At 48.1% G+C, this 18,778-nt stretch overlaps 1 protein-coding gene across 9 annotated transcripts in view; it reads right to left on the bottom strand.

The window, feature by feature from the left end:
- Nucleotides 1-284: 284 nt before the first annotated feature.
- RAD54B (RAD54 homolog B) overlaps nucleotides 285-18,778 on the bottom strand; it is a 131,012-nt gene continuing 112,518 nt past the window's right edge. For 5 of the 9 annotated variants that reach the window (XM_045007501.1, XM_045007505.1, XM_045007504.1 and 2 more), the window contains exons 12-16: nucleotides 9,234-9,409; nucleotides 7,023-7,284; nucleotides 5,447-5,513; nucleotides 4,992-5,192; nucleotides 286-1,459 (exon numbers count right to left, since the gene is read on the bottom strand). In XM_045007501.1, coding sequence (XP_044863436.1) covers nucleotides 1,239-1,459; nucleotides 4,992-5,192; nucleotides 5,447-5,513; nucleotides 7,023-7,284; nucleotides 9,234-9,409 — 927 coding nt within the window. In that variant the 3' untranslated portion in view covers nucleotides 286-1,238. Of the gene's footprint in view, nucleotides 1,460-2,987; nucleotides 4,850-4,991; nucleotides 5,193-5,446; nucleotides 5,514-7,022; nucleotides 7,285-9,233; nucleotides 9,410-18,778 lie in introns of those variants that run through there. The other 4 variants (XR_006577371.1, XM_045007509.1, XM_045007502.1 and 1 more) reach the window with 4 other exon arrangements.

Genomic DNA, 18,778 nt, shown 5'->3' with positions numbered 1-18,778 from the left:
GAGCCCTGAATGTTGTGAACAACTGAAACAGGAGGACAAATCAATTACAGTTATTTCCTGCAGGTTGGGCTTTATAGTGGACACTCCAGATACCAAACACAAACACAGTTACCAACTGTTCTGTCTTTATACCACACCTAACACACTGAGGCCCTGGTCAATGATTATGGCCCCTGAGCACTACCACAATACAAATAAATAAATACCAATGAATTCCAAATTACAATTTTAATTTTATTAAAAATGATTTCACTTACTATAAACTTCTAGTATTCCTGGAAATAATGCCAAATTTTTGTTCATAAGATTCCATTTTTCACATTTGTGAATAAAATACTCTACTCATAGAGAGGAATTGCATAGCTGAGATATCACACAAGGTACTTTTAAAGCTACAATTTCTATTTCAGATTCTTATGCCTGATCACATAAAGAAAATTATTATCCTAATATTATACATGTAATTACATTGTATGCAATGCTTTGAGATTCAGAAAAATATGTTCACCATATGTATTTAGATAGAAATAACATGCACTTGCATTGAGTATAGCTGGGGACCAGAGAATGTTAAATTTCCTCAACTAAATGCACTGTGCACTGCTGTTTCTCATAAAAGATGGTCAAGCACAATTAAGTTGTGGTCTCAGAATCTGGGCCTGATTGACCAGTAGGCTATTCTAGTTTTATGATGGGGTAACTCCACTGAAACCACAAGCTATATTGGGGTAAGGTAGTGGTGAATCAGATCCATTATCTTTACAGGTGCAGAGACAAATCCAGTCAGAGACTTGTAAACATCACATATATTCTGTAGCCTAATGTACCTTCGAACATCCAGCTGATATACTACTACTAACACAGAGATGACAATTTATCATTATCATTGAAAGAAAACTGTCAGGTACTTTAGGTCTAACTGCGAGGTTGTATAAAATAGTTTAACCACTACTGATTATTATACCAAACCAGCAGATGTGTTGAAAAGCAAATTAAATTTTTAAAATTCTTTCAGTTATAACTATTTATTAATAAGGTACTTTTAATCCGATGGTATTTCGTTAACTTTACAAAAAACATCAACAGCTGTACATTTACACAGAAACCTCCTCGTAAAAACAAGGCCTAAACTGAGTTTTGGCAGCAACATAAAGGCTACTGCATACTTTATTTTTCTTAGAAGACTGGCACCCAGCGAGTACAAGGCACATCACGTACATGGAAAAAATAATTTAGTTTTATGGGGTGGAAGTAGCTGGATTGGTTACATTTTGGAAAATAAAAGAAATATTATTCTTTATTCTTTCAAGGACGGGATCAGCAAGAGTCTGGTGCTGCCCTGAAAAGTGTTTCCATTGCATCAGCTGTGACATAGAAAGAGGTTTCTTTGAATCAGCCTTCTCATGATGTTGTCCCAGCTGGCAACCTCTATACACAGGGAGCTTTTCTGAAGAAGGATCTGAAAAGTGATAAAGTGAAACAGAGATTGATAACTACCAAGAAAATTCTCAGTCTGGATCAGTATTCGATTTTCCAGAATAGCAAGTGAAACCTGCTATAACAATAAAAGCCAAACACACAAAAAGGAGTAAATTACTTGTTAATTTTGTTTCTCAAAAATCCCCCTCTGCCAGCCCAGAGTATAAGTCCTCATACAAGTAGATGGAATGGAAAGTTTCTTATCTGATCATTTCCTTTCTGCTAGCAGCATCTCCTGCAATTCTGTGACACGTGGGCTATTCCCCTCTTCTCTGCAGTTCAAGTGGTTCAGTGTTGCAGCCTGTGCTGGTACTACCCCGCTTTTTGGCTTCCGGCCAGAAGTCATTCCAAAGCTGTGGAAAACATCTTAGAATAGGAGTAACAATAACCTGAATGCCAACCAGTGAACTATGTACAGTGGGCTACTTGGCCCACAAACTGTAGATACAGAAATTAAATGTTGTTCTTTGGCTAAAAAAGCCATACAGGGTAGGAAGACTTGTAGGAGATACTGCTAGCAGGGAGAAAATTACTGCTAAGAAATGTTCCGTTCTGCAGTTCAGCATCTCCCACAATTCTGTGATGTAGAGGAAGTAGCGAGCAGGGAACATTCCCGTCCTCTTCAATTCCCAGGCACCCCCACAACGAGCCTGTCCCTCCTCCTCCAACCAGCCTGCCCCGCCCATCCTCCGAGGCCCCACCCTTGCTCCTCTTCTTGGAGGCCTCACCCCCACTCACTACATCCCCCTTACCAAAGGCTTGCTCTCCCGACCCTCAATCATTCATTTTCACCAGGTTGGGGCAGGGGGTTGGTGTGGGGGGGGCCCTCCGGCTGTGGGTGCAGGCTCTGAGGTGGGGCTGAAGGGTTTGGGGTGTAGGAAAGTGCTCTGGGCTGGGAATGAAGGGTTCAGAGGGTGGGAGGGGGATCAGGGGTGGGGCGGGGTGAGGGCTCGGGCTGGGCAGGAGGTTGGGGGGTGAGGGCTCTGGCTGCGGGTGCAGGCTCTGGGGATGAGGGGTTTTGGATGCAGGAGGGTGCTCCAGGCTGGGACTGAGGGGTTTTGAGGGCAGCAGGGGGATCAGGGCTGGGGCGGGGGATAGAGGTTGAGAGCTTGGGCTGGGGGGGGGAGGGCTCCAGCTGGGGGTGTGGGCTCTGGGGTGGGGCTGAGGGGCTTGGAGTGCAGAAGGGTGGGAGGGGGATCAGGGTGAGGGCAGGTGGTCAGGGAGGGAGAGGGGGCCAGAGGGTGCAAGCTCCAGGTGGTGCTTACCTCAAGCAGCTCCTGAAAGCAGCGGCATGTCCCCCCACCAGCTCCTATGCAGAGATGCGGCTCTAAACACTGCCCCGTCCACAGGTGCTGCCCCCCAGCTCCCATTTGCTGCAGTTCCCAGCCAATGGAAGCTACAGAGCCAGTGCTTGGGACGGGGGCATCGTGCAGAGCCCCCTGGCTGCCCCTATGTGTAGGAGCCAGAGGGGGGATATACCGCTGCTTCTAGGAGCCTGCCTTAGCCCCCCTGCACCGCTAACTGGATTTTTAATGGCCTGGTCGGCAGTGCTGACCAGAGCTGCCAAAGTTCCTTTTCGACTAGGCGTTCTGGTAAAAAATTGGACACCTGGCAATCCTATCCTCCAACCACCAGCCTGCCTCTCCTCTTCCCCTCCAGGCACCCCCCACGATCTTGCCCTTCCTCTTCCAGGCATCCCCCACCCCCACACCAGCCTGCCCCTCCTCTTCCTCTCCCAGGCACCCGTTCCCACCAGCCTGACACACCCCATGGCTCATGAACCCCTACACCCACCCATCCCAGTAACCTCAGCCCAGCATCCACCTTTAGTATTTCTGTAACGGTATTTTTTGGCTCTTGCATCTTATTCTATCTAAGTGTGTGGCTGCTTATATGCTTACCTTTGGTATGGGAAAAAACTGGCAGAACTCTATATGAGAAGCATAATGCAAACAACTTGCACTCTCTGACATCTCCATAACTTCTTGGACAAAATCAGGGTGTGTGTGCAAATTTTTTCCCTCTGGGAAGGTCTATAATACTCCTGTAACTGTAGCTCTTGATCAAGTCACTATCAGGACACTAGGTAAAAAACAGGCCCTGCGCAAGTGCCCATAGAAAACAGAGCTGGATCCACTAGGTATATTTTACCAGCTCACATGAGCTCCATTTCCCCCCAGGAACTGAATCCCCAGCTTTTCAGCCATGAAAAGATCACAAAGACAATGAAATCAGTGGATTGCTTGTCAGAGTGCTTTAACCAAAAGTAAAGTGAAAAACAAAAAAACTCCTCACTATAAAAGCACCCTACCTGAACTATACAAACCCTGCCAGACTTTAGGTGAGAAGGGGAGGCGAGGCGAAATGAGCAAAACTCTAGTCTATCTGCTGGAAACATGTAAACAACCAATCAGGGTCAACCCCTTTTTTATTGCTTAATTTCCTGTTTGCATCTGCTGGTAAGAAGACATGCACTTAGATGGCAGGCTTAGGAGGATTTTAGAAGAATAAGTCTCACCAACTGCATTTTTACTTAGTACTGTTAAAATGCAATTTTAAAATGTTGTAGATATTTCTTTGGGTGTCATTACTATGATAGCAGAGTGTGTTTATTTAGAAGAGATCAGCATTTGCACCATTGTCACACTAGTAGCGCTATTATAGATGAGCGTCTCATGCCCATCAGAAGAAGGGAACTTATTGGGGCAATCGATGCCCTGTTTCTTAGGTGCTAGGTCTGTCATAAAGGTTAGACCTGATGGAGAGCTATCCTAATGAAAACAAGATTAAGACATTTAAAAAAACATATGAAAACAAAAAATCCTATCCCTAATCTAAATCAACTATATGCAAAATAAATAAATAAATAAATAAACACCACACTACACAGAAAGAGAGGAAAGGGAGGTATTAGGAACACTAGTGGAGGTGGAACTACTATTATCTTTGGCATAGGACAGGCAGAAGCTAGGGGTCTGTTTTTGCACCCTTCTGCTGACTGTTCTAATCACTCTCTTCCAATTTTAGATAATAACCTTGCCACAAATGGTTGTCTGTATTTTGGGCACTATTACACCTTTGGCCAGATCCTCAACTGATGTAAGCTGGTACAGTCCCAGTCAAATCAATAGTGCTACAGTGATTTACACCAATTGATAATCTATTCCCTTGTTTGTATCATCTAATCATTCTTGCTTTTGATACTTTCTTTCTCTGAGTTTCATAAATAATCTTGCCTGATTATAACCATTGTCACTAGTCCAATTTGCCTTGATTGGTTTAAGGATTTAAGAGGCTGTTAAAAGTAGAGGTCATTAGTTCAAGGAATGAATCTTTTCTCATCATCAGCTGATGAAAGGGTCCTGTGGATCTGAAAAAAAAATCAGGCATAAGGCAATATCATGAAGATCCAATAAAGAATTTCATTACTTTAATCCTCTTGTATTGGGTGTCCCTGGAAATGGATGTACCAACCCTGCAAGTGCCAAAGAGATAAAGAACAGAAAGCTCACTTTGATGGTCTCTCTTTCCCATACAGTTGCACTCAAGCAGGTCATGGGTAACACAGCTGGAATCTTCATGTAGTATAAAGAGATTTTTAAGTTCCTCAATGGAAAAACGGATATGTTCAGATGTCTTGGAAAGGTCTACGACTGCCCCAGAAAGGCCCTGCTTGCTGATCTGTCTCTGATAGATCTTTTCTTCTATTGAGCCTGCATTGAAAAACATCAGATACATAAGATTAATTTTAAACCAGTATTTCTAAAGGTAGATTTCAGTTGCTTGATAATTGCATAATTTGAAATGCCGGAGTATTACCATCAGTTACTAAAAGAACAATCAGAGCAAAGCAAAGACATATGTTTATGTGATTTCCAAAAGTGCCCCACCCTCTTCTTATACTTGCCAAGATTTGCCTCCCTCCAGCCTATATTAGAGAAGCATTTACATATATAATATTTCTGACCTGTAGTTAGCAGTCTGTAAATATGCACAGTGTGTTTCTGACCATCTCTCCATACCCTGGCCATTGCCTAAAGAAGATAAAAAAAGGTAAAGATGTTATTTGAAATCTCATTACACAAAAGAACATTAGCTAAAACGTTTATTCTTTTCTAATCAAGTTCTTAGCACTTGCTAGCTTCTTAAAGGGACACCGTCAAAATAAAAATTTCCAAAAGATTGTCTATCTGTATTACTATTAAATCTTAGGTTATTAAATCTGAAATATTTTTAAAATCTAATTTGCTCTCTGCCATTTATTCCCTGCCTCTCACCTTGCTTAGATTACCACATGAAATTAGATTAGTCCATTTCATTTCTGCTAGCCCTAGTTTCACTTGTGGTTTTCAGGTATTAGAATGACTGTGTTGGATTTAGGTTTCTAACACTGCACAGGAATATTTAAGTTCCTTTCCCCTCCCCCACTATACCTTTTTTTCAATATTTATAAAAACAGGGAAAACATGTCCATTTCAGTTGGGTTTGGAAAAATCAGCTTTTGCACAAAACCTTTACATCTTAAAAAATTACTTGACAGTGTCCATTTAAGTGATTTTTTTGGCAACAATTTAAGGGTTACAAGTACATATTCAGCACAAGGTTTCAATATTTAGCAAGCTGTAATATTTGTGGGTGATTTTACTAGACTGTGTTTCAAGCAATACGAGAAGTGACCACATGATGGTGCTGATGAAGATCAGGAACAAGAGCAAAGCTTCTGAGATCCACTCAGGTGATAGGCAAGTAGCATTACTGTACAATCTGAGGCGATGTATTGAAATTGTACGAATTTTTTTTTTAAAGACATTTAAAATTCGTTTAAAAAAAAGTTTTATCCAAGCACTCTTATGCCAGATAAAATAATACCTACAGAGCTACCACAATCATTACAAGAATAGCAGTAACTTTATTTTTTTCTTGTAACATCTGCTGCCATTTGATTTTGTCCCTTTCTTCATGCTACTCGGGACCTCTCCCCTTAACTCAGATGTAGCTGAGCTCCTTCTTCATCAGCACACACCATACACAATGATCAGCAGTTTTAATTTAATTTTCGTTTGGAAACATAAGAGAGAGATGATGGCCATTCTACTAGAAAATCAAAGTCAACAGAAGACTGGGCCATATGAGAAACCCCTCCAGGGAGACCAGAGATTTATTCCCCTAAACTTTACGCTCCTTGTTTGTCCCAATCAGCTGTTCTAATTTAAGTTTACCCTGAATATTCAAACTAGAGACAAGCATCTCCTGGCTGAATGTCACAATACAAAAAGAGATTCAACAGCTGATCGATATGGATAACAAAGTTGCATGGGAATCCTTCAGATGTGTTTCTGATGTGAAGACAAAGCTAATTTAAACAATCGGCCAGACAAATTTTTCCTCCTTTCCCCACATAATTACACTTGTCTAAATGCAGGCTGAGCAATATTCAATATGGACCAGAGGTTTAAGGTCTGACATTTTAGAAGCTATCTCCTCATCAATTAAAACCCCATTTGGTCCACATCCCATCCCTGATACACACAACTCTATCAAACCTGAATATCTGTGGCTGGATTCCAGTCAATATCATACAGAATTAAACGAGATGCTCCAACAAGGTTCAGACCTACACCGCCAGCCTTCGAACTCAGCAAAAAGATAAACGCTGAACAGAATTTATTATTAAAACTATCCACAATCTGTTGCCTCTGGGAGATAGGAGTGTGTCCATCAAGTCTTGTATAAGAGTATCCATAATGTTTGCACATCTCTTGCAAAATATTCAGTGTCTGTGTATAATTAGATACCAACACAATTCTGTCAATCAGAGAAACAAAGAACTTGTTATGTTGTGCATAAGTAGTTAAATCTAATAAAGCATTATATTTATTTATTGTAGACAACTGAAGAACTCAAATGACAACTCAGACAAAAACTGCACATCAGCCTGATTTTACTCACCTCTCTTTAAAAATGAAGTATTTGGCATTGCAAATAAAGACACATCATACATACTGTGAAGCATTCAAATAAATTATTAATGTTATTTTTTCAACAGGATTTTGCTTAATGTACAAACAGGACCAAGCACAGAGATAGGATTATAAAATTTCTACTTACACAAACTAAGAGGAACTATATGCACCTGTAAGTGGCTCCACTTAAAGAAAAAGCTGCTGTGGCATCACCATACAATCTGAGAGATTTCTGAGTAGGAGTGGAATTACAGATGGGCTAAATGGGGGTCATTTATCTGAAGAAAATTCCTCTTCCCCAAGCTGGGGTTTGGATAAAATGGGATGATGGAAAAAGGAGGGCAAACGACTTTGTAAATATTACAGATATTTTTGGTAAACTTGGTCTCCTGGTCTTTTGAGCTATTGATATCCCACTTACATCTACTACATCAATGTTTTATCGGATACACTTATCACTCCATAATCACTTTGTTTCAGAGATGTGCAGACTTCCCCTTTAATCTCTGGGGAAGACTGTACTGAATGAGGAAGGGTGGGGAAGAGATCTAACTGAACAAGACTTGTCACAAAGTAATGCCTCAGCACAAGCTGCAAATCATGGGTTTCAAACTTTTTAGGCTGCGTACCTCTTTCCAAATAATGTAGTCTACCATGTACCCCTGTCTGAGATAGACAGAGGCAACATGGGGGGGGGAGGGCATGTGGGGCAGATTACATATTATACATGCCCCCAGATTTCTGCCTTCCATTTAGGCAACAGCTTTTAAAGGTTTTCAAACTGTGGAGCATGCCCCACTAGGGTGGTATAGAAGAACATTCGGGGGGCAGGCGGCGAGGCCAGATGGCTTGAGCCAGCCGCGCATGGTGGGGCTCAGGGAGGGAAAGCCACCTCCATCCCCTGACTCACCTCAGCGGGCCACCCAGCCTGTCAAGGTTGGGGCGGGGGGGGGCACACAACCAAAAATTATAACAAAGTGGGGGCTCAGCTCCAAAAATTTGAAAACGGTGAGTGGAGGTGGCGCTTCCTCCCCAAGTCCCGCTTCATGGGGCTGATGCCCAAGCTACCTGGTGTCATTGCTTGCCCCACTGAATGTTCCTTTGTGCCCCCCTAGGGCACAAACTGTGCCCCACAGTTTGAAAACCTCTGCTGTAAATTAACAGTAGGAGGAGACAGCAGCTCCCTCTATACTGACACACTGGGGAGTGCTTCTTCCTGACATTCTCTTTTGAAAAGGAACTTATAGACAGCTAATGTCTCCTAAAATGGAGTAAAAGGAAAACCCTGAATGACAGCTAGTCATAAACATGACTATACAGGAGAGAGCTCACAGTCTAGTCATTACAAAATATTTTATTGAACAGTTTAAAATACTGAGCACATTAAATGATTGCCCCCAAGGGATACAAAGTGCTGGAAAGTCTATGCAACTAACAGGCAGTATGTCACAGAACAGTAGTTTCAGTGTGAGACATCTGCTTACTTGGTAGAACTCAGCATGAAAAAGAAAAACCAAGTATCTGTCCAGAAATAACAGAAACAGAAACTTAGACAAGTGTTCACCAGCTGTAATTCCTATGTTAATAATTTTAACAAGAGGCAAAGCTATAGAGTAGAATACATGTATGTATGAATAAGTATGCTTGGTAGCTGTGCGGAGTGACAGATCCCTCAGGATAAATATTTTGGCATCATGTTTGAGTGAAAACAGAAAGTGGGATAATCAAAGAGATCATCTAAATTCAAAAGTAGCTAAAAATACGCCTTTCCTACCTTTCTTTCTCTCTCACCTTTCAGAAGGGCTGAGTTCACGGATTGCTGCCAACAGCTTTGCCAGGACCTGTAATTTTCCTGAGTCAGTTTCAGTGAAAGTGGTGGAGGTATAATCTTGTGGGAAAATCTCTCTTAAACCTTCATAAAGATTGGATTCCTCAGATTCATCACAAGTTGGATTACATTGTTTTTCCTATTAAAAAAAGATTAATCTGTGGTAATCGCATGACTTTTTGAAAAGGTACTTAAGAAAAACAAAACAAAAAAAGCTTTGTCAATATTTTCATTATGATTCAGAAAGCATTAGAGAAAGACAAGACCAAGAACCAGCACACAGATTTTAATGAACAAACAAGTCATCTGGCTGAAAACCTCTCATCACTGGCTCTACTGCAATGTTTACAAACCATTATTATAATAAAATTAAACTTGATTCTATACCCTATACACTAATGTCTCATCTACAACTGGATAAAGGATGGGGAAGAAAACTATTGCTCACTCCTGCCTCTCTGATTTAAAAGAAGTAGTTACATGACATCAGAAACATATGAGAGGTAAACTAATGCTTTGTTTGCTCCCGCTTCATTCTTTGCCGGCTTATTACGGAGCAATATGGGCATTTATTTTTGAGAAAACTGTTCTCTTCCCAACCAGAGATTAAATTACTGAACTGAGAGGATGAAGAGCAGCTATCAAAGGGATAATGCAGCCAGAATTTGAAGGGGTAGAGGGAAAATGGTAAAATCACTTAGCTGCAGTCTAACAATAGCTAGATCAGTGTAATAAAAATAACAGCAATAAAACCAACTTGTGTTTATATCTCCCTCTCCATCTCACCAATTTCTACAGAAGTTAAGCTTTCATGTTAAAAAAAGTTTCTAGCATTTACAGTTGTGAAGCAAATTTATTGAATGAACACAATATTCTCTCTGAGTCACAGACTGGAACAATAGCTCTTGCACTCTTGCAATAGGTTTACACATCTTCCATTCATCTCAATCAGATGTTGACTCCAAAGCAGAGGTCCCCAAACTGTGGGGCATACCCCACCCCCCAGGGGGGTGTAGAAGAATGTCCAGGGGGACATGGCAGGGCCCAGGCCAGTCCCCATAGGGGGGCAGGGAGAGAGCACCACCCAGCCCCTCTCCACCCCGATCTCTGCTCTGGTCGTGCCCCCAGCTGCATCCCCAGCTCCCAGCCCCATGCCTAGGCCCAGCCTCGGCCTGGCTGGCTCTGCTCCAAGTCCTGCCCCCTACCACAGCCTGGCTGAAGCTCCACCCCCGCCCCCACCCCCAACCTCAGCCCCCTGGCTTCAGCCCCATTTCCGGCCCCGGATCTACCCCCTTGGCCCCCTTCCCCCTGTTGCCATCCCCCCTTCCTCTGAGCCACAGCCCCACTCCCATCCCTTCCTCTGAGCCACAGCCCCACTCCCATCCCTTCCTCTGAGCCACAGCCCCACTCCCATCCCTTTCCCTGAGCCACAGCCCCACTCCCATCCCTTTCCCTGAGCCACAGCCCCACTCCCAGCCCCGGGGGGGGGCCATAGATGGGGTAAGGGGGGCACGACCTTCAAAGGTATGGGTCCTGCTGCTCTAAAGGCCATGGATGTTAATTTTAATGTCAATATAATTATGCCTTTTGCAGCTGACATTTTAGTAAGAATACTGAGGGACTCAGAGAAATGTAGGGCTGAAAGTTACCTCCAGAGCTCAGCTAGTCCAGCCCTCTGTGCTGAGGCAGGACCAAGTATACCCTACACCATCCCTGGCAGGTGTTTGTCTAACCTGTTTTCAGAACCCAACGACAGGGATTCCACAACCTCCCTTGGAAGCTATTCCAGTGCTTAACTATGATTATAGTTAGAAAGTTTTTCCTAATATCTAACCTAAATCTCCCTTGCTGCAGATTAAGCCCATTACTTCTTGTCCTACCATCTGTGGACAAAGAGAACAATTGAACACCATCATCTAGAACAGCCTTTGAAGACTATCAGGTTCCCCCTCAGCCTACTTTTCTCAAGACAAAATATGCCCAGTATTTTTAACCTTTCCTTATAGGTCAGGTTTTCTAAAACGTTTATTGCTCTCCAATTTATCCACATTTTTCTTAATGTGTGGCGTCCAGAACTGGACACAGTAGTTCAGCTGAGGCCTCACTAGCATTGAATAAAGCAGGAAAATTACTTCCAATATCTTACTTTCAAGACTCCTGTTAATACACCCCAAAATGATATTAGTCTTTTTTGCAACTGCATCACATTGTCAACTCATATTCAATTTGTGATCCACTATAACCCCCCAGATCCTTTTCAGCCATTCTATCGTCTACCCAGTTATTCCTCATTTTGTAGTTGTACAATTCATTTTTCCTTTCTAAGTATAGTACTTTGTACTTTTCTTTATTCAATTTCATCTGGTTGATTTCAGACTATTTCTCCAATTTATCAAGGTCATTTTCAGTTTTCCAAAGTATTTGGAGGTGTCATCTGCAAATTTTATAAGCATATTCTCCATTCCATTATCCAAGTCATTACTGAAAATGTTGAAACATATCAGACCCAGGACAGAGCTCTGTGGCACCCCTTATATATGACTTCCCACTTTGACAGTGAATCGTTGATAACTGCTCTTCGAGTACGGTCTTTCAACCAGTTTTACATCCAATTTAATATAGAACACATTTCCCTAGTTTGCTTATGAGAATATAATGTAGGATGGTGTCAAAAGCCTTACTAAATCCAAGGTATACCTACTGCTTGCCCTCATCCACTAGGCCAGTAACCCTATCAAAGAAGGAAATTAGATTGATTTGGTATGATATGTTCTTGACAAATCCATGTTGGCTATTACTTATTATCCTATTATCCTTTAGTAGCAGTACATCCATCCCATATCAATGCTGGTGCAAAGGGTGGAAAAAGACGGTTACTCACCGTTGTAACTGTTCTTCGAGATGTGTTGCTCCTATCCATTCCAGTTAGGTGTGCGCGCCGCGCGTGCATGGCTCTTCGGAACATTTTTAGCCTAGCAACACCGGCGGGCCGGCTGGGCGCCCCCTGGAATGGCGCCGCTATAGCGCTAGTTATATACCCCAGCCGGCCCGTCCGCTCCTCAGTTCCTTCTTGCCGGCTACTCCGACAGTGGGGAAGGAGGGCGGGTCTGGAATGGATAGGAGCAACACATCTCGAAGAACAACAGTTACAACGGTGAGTAACCGTCTTTTCTTCTTCGAGTGATTGCTCCTATGCATTCCAGTTAGGTGATTCCCAAGCCTTACCTAGGCGGTGGGGTCGGAGTGAGACGTGGCAGAGTGCAAGACTGCGGAGCCAAAGGCTGCATCGTCTCTGGATTGCTGCACCAACGCGTAGTGGGAAGCGAAGGTGTGGACAGAAGACCAGGTGGCCGCTCTACAGATGTCCTGAATGGGAACATGGGCCAGGAAGGCGGCAGATGAGGCGTGCGCTCTCGTAGAGTGAGTGGTGAGACGGTTAGCTGGCACACCAGCCAGCTCGTAGCATGTTCTGATGCATGCAGTGACCCATGAGGAAATCCTCTGAGAGGAGACCGGTTTACCTTTCATGCGCTCTGCAACTGCTATGAACAGTTGTGGCGAACGCCGGAAGGATTTTGTTCGTTGTATGTAGAACGCAAGGGCCCTGCGGACATCCAGGGTGTGCAGCTGCTGATCCTGACTCGAGGCATGAGGCTTCGGGAAAAAAACGGGAAGGAAAATGTCCTGATTTACATGGAAGGCTGACACCACCTTAGGGAGGAAGGCCGGGTGAGGCCAAAGCTGGACCTTGTCCGCATGAAAGATGGTGTACGGAGGACCGGCCGTCAGGGCCTGGAGCTCGGAAACTCGCCTCGCTGAGGTTATGGCGACGAGAAAAGCTGTTTTCCACGACAGGTGGAGCAGCGAACACATAGCCAAGGGCTCAAAGGGGGTTCTCATGAGCCTGCTCAAGACCAGATTCAGGTCCCAGGGCAGAGTCGGAGGCCGCACTGGCGGGAACGCTCTAGACCCCTGAGGAAGCGGGAAACCGTCGGATCGGAGAAGATGGACTGGTGACCGACGGGCAACCTGAAGGCAGATATCGCCGCCAGGTGCACCTTTAACGATGAGACCACGAGACCCTGCTCTTTAAGTGACCAGAGGTAGTCCAGGATCGTTGGGATAGGTACGACGAATGGATTCATGTCTCTCTGGTCGCACCATATGGCGAATCGCTTCCATTTAGAGAGGTAGGTCGAGCGAGTGGAGGGCTTTCTGCTCTCCAGCAGGACTCGCTGGACCGCCAGCGAACAAGCCCGCTCAGCGTGGGTCAACCACTCAGGTACCAGGCTGTCAGATGGAGGGACTGCAGGTCCGGGTGGCGGAGCCTGCCGAAGTCCTGCGTTATCAGGTCCGGCCATAAGGGTAGAGGGATGGGATCTCGTACCGATAGCTCGAGCAGCAGAGTGTACCAGTGCTGTCTCGGCCAGGCCGGAGCGACGAGTATGAGGTGGGCTCTGTCCCTCCGAAGCTTGAGAAGCACCCAATGTACGAGCGGGAACGGAGGGAAGGCATATAGTAGGTGACCCGTCCAGGGGCAGAGGAATGCGTCCGACAGGGAGCCCGGGGCGCGACCCTGGTACGAGCAGAACTGGTGGCACTTCCTGTTCTCTCTGGAGGCGAACAGGTCTATCCGGGGAAACCCCCACCTCCGGAAAATCATGTGTACCACATCTGGGCGGAGGGACCACTCGTGGGACAGGAACGACCTGCTGAGATGGTCGGCCAGCGTGTTCTGCACCCCTGGAAGATAGGACGCCACCAGGTGAATGGAGTGGGCTATGCAGAAGTCCCACAGTAGCATCGCCTCCGTGCACAGCGGGGAAGATCGGGCTCCACCCTGCTTGTTGACATAGAACATCGCCGTTGTGTTGTCCGTCAACACCGCGACACAACGCCCTTGGAGACGGGAGTAGAAGGCTTGACAGGCGAGGCGAATCGCCCGCAGCTCCCTGACATTGATATGGAGGGAGAGCTCTCGGGGCGACCAAAGACCTTGGGTGTGCAGGTCGGCTAGGTGCGCCCCCCACCCCAGCTCTGACGCATCCATGGTCAGAGTGATGGATGGTTGAGGAGGGCGGAAAGAGACTCCGGCACACACGACAGCTGGGTCCAGCCACTAGGTGAGCGAAGCGAGGGCCGGCTTCGTGGGCGTGACTACCATATCGATGGAGTCGCGGTGGGGCCGGTACACTGACGCAAGCCAAATTTGAAACGGGCGAAGGTGCAACCTCGCGTACTGAGTGACGAACGTACACGAAGCCATGTGGCCCAGAAGGCGGAGGCAGGAACGCACCGTTGTCCGTGGGAAAGATTGTAGGTCTCGAACTAGAGAGACCAGAGACTGATGCCGAGGTTGGGGCAGGCAGGCCCTGGCCAAATTGGAATCCAGGACCGCACCGATGAACTCCACTCTTTGCGAAGGGGTCAACATCGACTTCTCGGCATTTATCATAAGCCCTAGACGCTGAAACAGGGCTAGGACCGTGGCCATGTGGGACGCCACCAGTTGGCGGGATGGTCCTCGGACTAGCCAGTCGTCGAGATAAGGGTAGACATGTATCCGACGACGGCGGATGGCCGCGGCCACCACTGCCATACACTTGGTGAATACCCTCGGCGCTGTAGAGAGGCCAAAGGGTAGCACTGTGAACTGGTAGTGCGTATTCTTGACAATGAAACGCAGGTAGCGCCGATGAGGAGGGTAAATGGCGACATGAAAATACGCATCCTTCATGTCGAGGGCGGCAAACCAGTCTCCCGGATCCAGGGAGGGAATGATAGTCCCCAGGGTCACCATGCGAAACTTGAGCTTGACAAGGTATTTGTTGAGCTCTCGGAGGTCGAGTATGGGTCGTAGACCTCCTTTCGCCTTGGGGATTAAGAAATATCGGGAATAAAATCCCCTGCCTCGCAGATCGCTCGGCACCTCCTCTATAGCACCCAAGCTCAGCAGAGACTCGACCTCTTGTAAGAGGACTTGCTCGTGAGAGGGGTCCCTGAAGAGGGACGGGGTGGGTGGGTGGGAGGGTGGGGGCGAAACAAACTGAAGATGGTAACCAGACTCTACCGTGCGTAGCACCCAGTTGTCCGATGTAATCTGGGACCACGCCGGGAGGAAGTGGGAAAGACGATTGAAAAATAACGGGGAAGGATCCGGGGGAGAGACTGATGGGCCGTCCTCGGGCGTCCCATCAAAACGCCTGCTTCGGCCCTTGGGGGGCCTTGGAAGGCGCCTGGGACTGGGTACGCCGATTGCCCGATGGTCTACGGCGGTTCAGTCTGCCCCTGCGTGCATTGTCATGCCGTGACCTGGACTGATTGAACGGGCGAAAGGGCTGCTGCCTGAAGGATCTCCGCTGTGTCGCAGGCATGTGCATGCCCAGCGTACGGATGGCAATGCGCCCATCCTTAAGGGTCTGGATTCTGGAGTCCGTTTTCTCCGAGAACAGGCCCTTGGTATCGAAGGGCAAGTCTTGCAATGTATATTGAACCTCTGGCGGCAAGGTGGACGATTGCAGCCAGGAGATCCTTCTCATTGTTACTCCTGATGCCAAGGTCCTGGCTCCGGAATCTGCAGAGTCCAGTGAGGCCTGAATGGAGGACCTGGTAGCTTTCTTGCCCTCTTCTAGCAGGGCTGAGAACTCCTGCCTGGAGGATGTGGGAACCAACTCTGTAAACTTAGAGAGGGCCACGAAATTATCATAGGCATAGCGGGCCAGGAGAACCAACTGATTGGCTATGCGTAGTTGGAGGCCGCCAGCCGAATAGACCTTTCGGCCCAACAGGTCCATCCTGCGCGCGTCCTTGGACTTCGGTGCTGGCGCGGGTTGCCCATTTCTTTCCCGGTCATTCACCGACTGTACAACTAGGGAGTCCAGTGCCGGGTGGGTGTACAGGTACTCGTACCCAGTCGGGGGTACCGAGTACTTCCGCTCCACTCCGCGGGCAGTGGGAGGGATGGACGCAGGTGACTGCCAGAGTGTGGTGGCATTTCTCTGGATAGTCCGAACAAAAGGCAGGGCCACTCGCATGGGGGCCTCCGCTCTGACCACATTAGTGATCGGGTCCTCGTCCTCGATGACCTCTGCTACCGGGAGGTTGACAGCTTGTGCCACCCGACGAAGGAGGTCCTGATGGGCACGTAAGTCAATCGGTGGGGGATCGGATGACGAGGATCCCGCCACTGCCTCATCGGGCGAGGAAGAAGAGGAATGGCCCTGATCAATGGGAAGTGGCTGAGGCTCGTCCATGGGGTGCGAAGCCGGCGCCTCCACGGGATGTTCCGCCTGCACCGGCGGCGGTGGAACCTCAACCGGAGGCGATGGAAGGGGCCTGCTGACGGTGGCTTCCGGCACCCTGTGGTCGGAGGGCCCCTGTCGCGGGAGGGAGGGGGCGCCCTGAGCCTCGTGACAAGCCCAGGGGGTCCAGAAGCCCCATTGCTGAGGACCAAGGTCTTGTCCTTGTGGGTCCGCGCGGTAATCTGCACCGCTGCCGTCATGTGAAGCGACCGACGGTTGACGGGAAGGCAATGGGGGGGCAGAGGCGCTCAGGGACTGCGCTGTCGATGCCACCAGTCTGTCCGTGGACGGTGCTGGATACCGGTGCCGATCGTCTCGGTACCGGGAGCGCGAGCGGGACCTTCGACCGTGAGAGTACCGGGAGGTCGACCGCGATCTCGACCGTCGTCGACGGGAGCGGCTTCGAGAACGGCGTCGGGAGCGGTGCCGGGATCCGGACCTTCCTCGGTGCCGACGGTCCAGAGAGTGGGACCGGGACCTGGAACGCCTCCGGGAGTACGACCGGTACCGCGATGAGGAGCGGTACCGGGACTGCGACCGGCGCCGAGAAGGAGAGCGGTACCGGGATGGAGACCGGTGCCGTGACCTTGAACGGCGGGAAGGTGACCGTCTCCGGGATCGGGACCGGGAGCGGGACCTGGATCGCCTTCTATCCCATTTGTCAGGGGTGGCAGGCCGTACCATGGCCGGTTTGCCCACTGACGGAACAGCCCGCACCAGCGGTGCCGGGGGCCGGAGGCTCGGTGCCTCTGTTAGCTCTATGAGCTCCCTTGCCGCCGAGAACGTCTCGGGCGTGGACAGGAGAGGCAGCTCAACCACGGTTTGCACCGGGGAGCGCGGGGGTACCGGACTCGACGGCCCAGCCGGTGCCGGAGTTGACGGTACCGCGCACGGGCCATGCGCAGTCGAGGTCGGTGCCGAAGGCGCCGCTACTGGCTGCTGGACTAGTGGTCTCGACGTAGCAGTCTCTACGGCTTTGGGCTGCGGCTTCCGTTTCCCAGATGGTGAATGGGAGCGGTGCCGGGGCTTCGGTGCCGGCTGCTTCTTAACAGTCTCGGTACCGGACCGGCCGGGGACCGCTGGAGCGCTCCGCACCGAGGACGACGGTGGAGCTGAAGGTGTCGGCACCGCAGGGGTAAGCGCCGATTCCATGAGGAGCTGTCGTAATCTAATGTCCCGCTCCTTTTTCGTTCGCGGCTTGAATGATCTGCAAATGGGGCACTTATCTGGTCGATGTCCCTCGCCGAGACAACGAAGACAGGAGTCGTGAGGGTCCCCAACTGGCATGTGCCGCTGGCAAGCCGCACAGGGCTTGAATCCCGGTGTCTTGGGCATACGCCCGCACCGGACGGGAAAAGAGGGGCTAAGCCCCCCTAATTCCCCCTAATCTATCTAATGACTACTCAACTAACCAATTTTAACAACTAACTATATACATTAAACACAAAAGTAGAACCAAGGTGAGCTAGGTAAGTGGAGGACGACGAGCACTCCACAGTTCCAACTGGCCGTCACGGGCGGGAAGAAGGAACTGAGGAGCGGACGGGCCGGCTGGGGTATATAACTAGCGCTATAGCGGCGCCACTCCAGGGGGCGCCCAGCCGGCCCGCCGGTGTTGCTAGGCTAAAAATGTTCCGAAGAGCCGTGCACGCGCAGCGCGCACACCTAACTGGAATGCATAGGAGCAATCACTCAAAGAAGAACTAGTCTCTTTTATTCCTCTCTGTCATTTGCTGCTGCTTTCATTTGCACTATGGCATTGAGATCTATTATTATGCCCTTCCTGCAAAGAGTTCTTCATAAAGTTTCTATTGGGCACCGTTTTTCTCTCACACCAATTGGCTTCCACTGGAAAGCATCTATAATTGCTTTTAATCATTCCCCTATCACAGAGGTTAGGGGGTTTAGTCCCAGGGTTCCCCCCACTCAGGCCAATCCCTTCCTTCTGGGGTCCCCGCTGGTTTTTGCCCCCCCTTCTTCCACCTAGGACTCCCCAGATGTTTGGCTACCCAACCTTCCAGGGTTGGGGTTGAGTGCTTGCTTCGAAAGGGGCCTTCCTTGGGTAGTTGGGTCAATTCTCTGGCTGTTATGCGACTTTCTACCAGCGTGATCATCTTGTCATAGGTGGACGGCTTGTTCTGGCCTACCCATTTGTGAAGATCTGGTGGTAGTCCTCGCATGACCAGGGTCTCCAAAATCTCCTCTGG

Source organism: Mauremys mutica, chromosome 2 (genome assembly GCF_020497125.1).
Source record: "Mauremys mutica isolate MM-2020 ecotype Southern chromosome 2, ASM2049712v1, whole genome shotgun sequence".
Taxonomy (NCBI): Eukaryota; Metazoa; Chordata; order Testudines; family Geoemydidae; genus Mauremys; species Mauremys mutica.
Note: the sequence above shows the minus strand (reverse complement) of the source record. Positions and strands in the feature narration are given on the sequence as shown.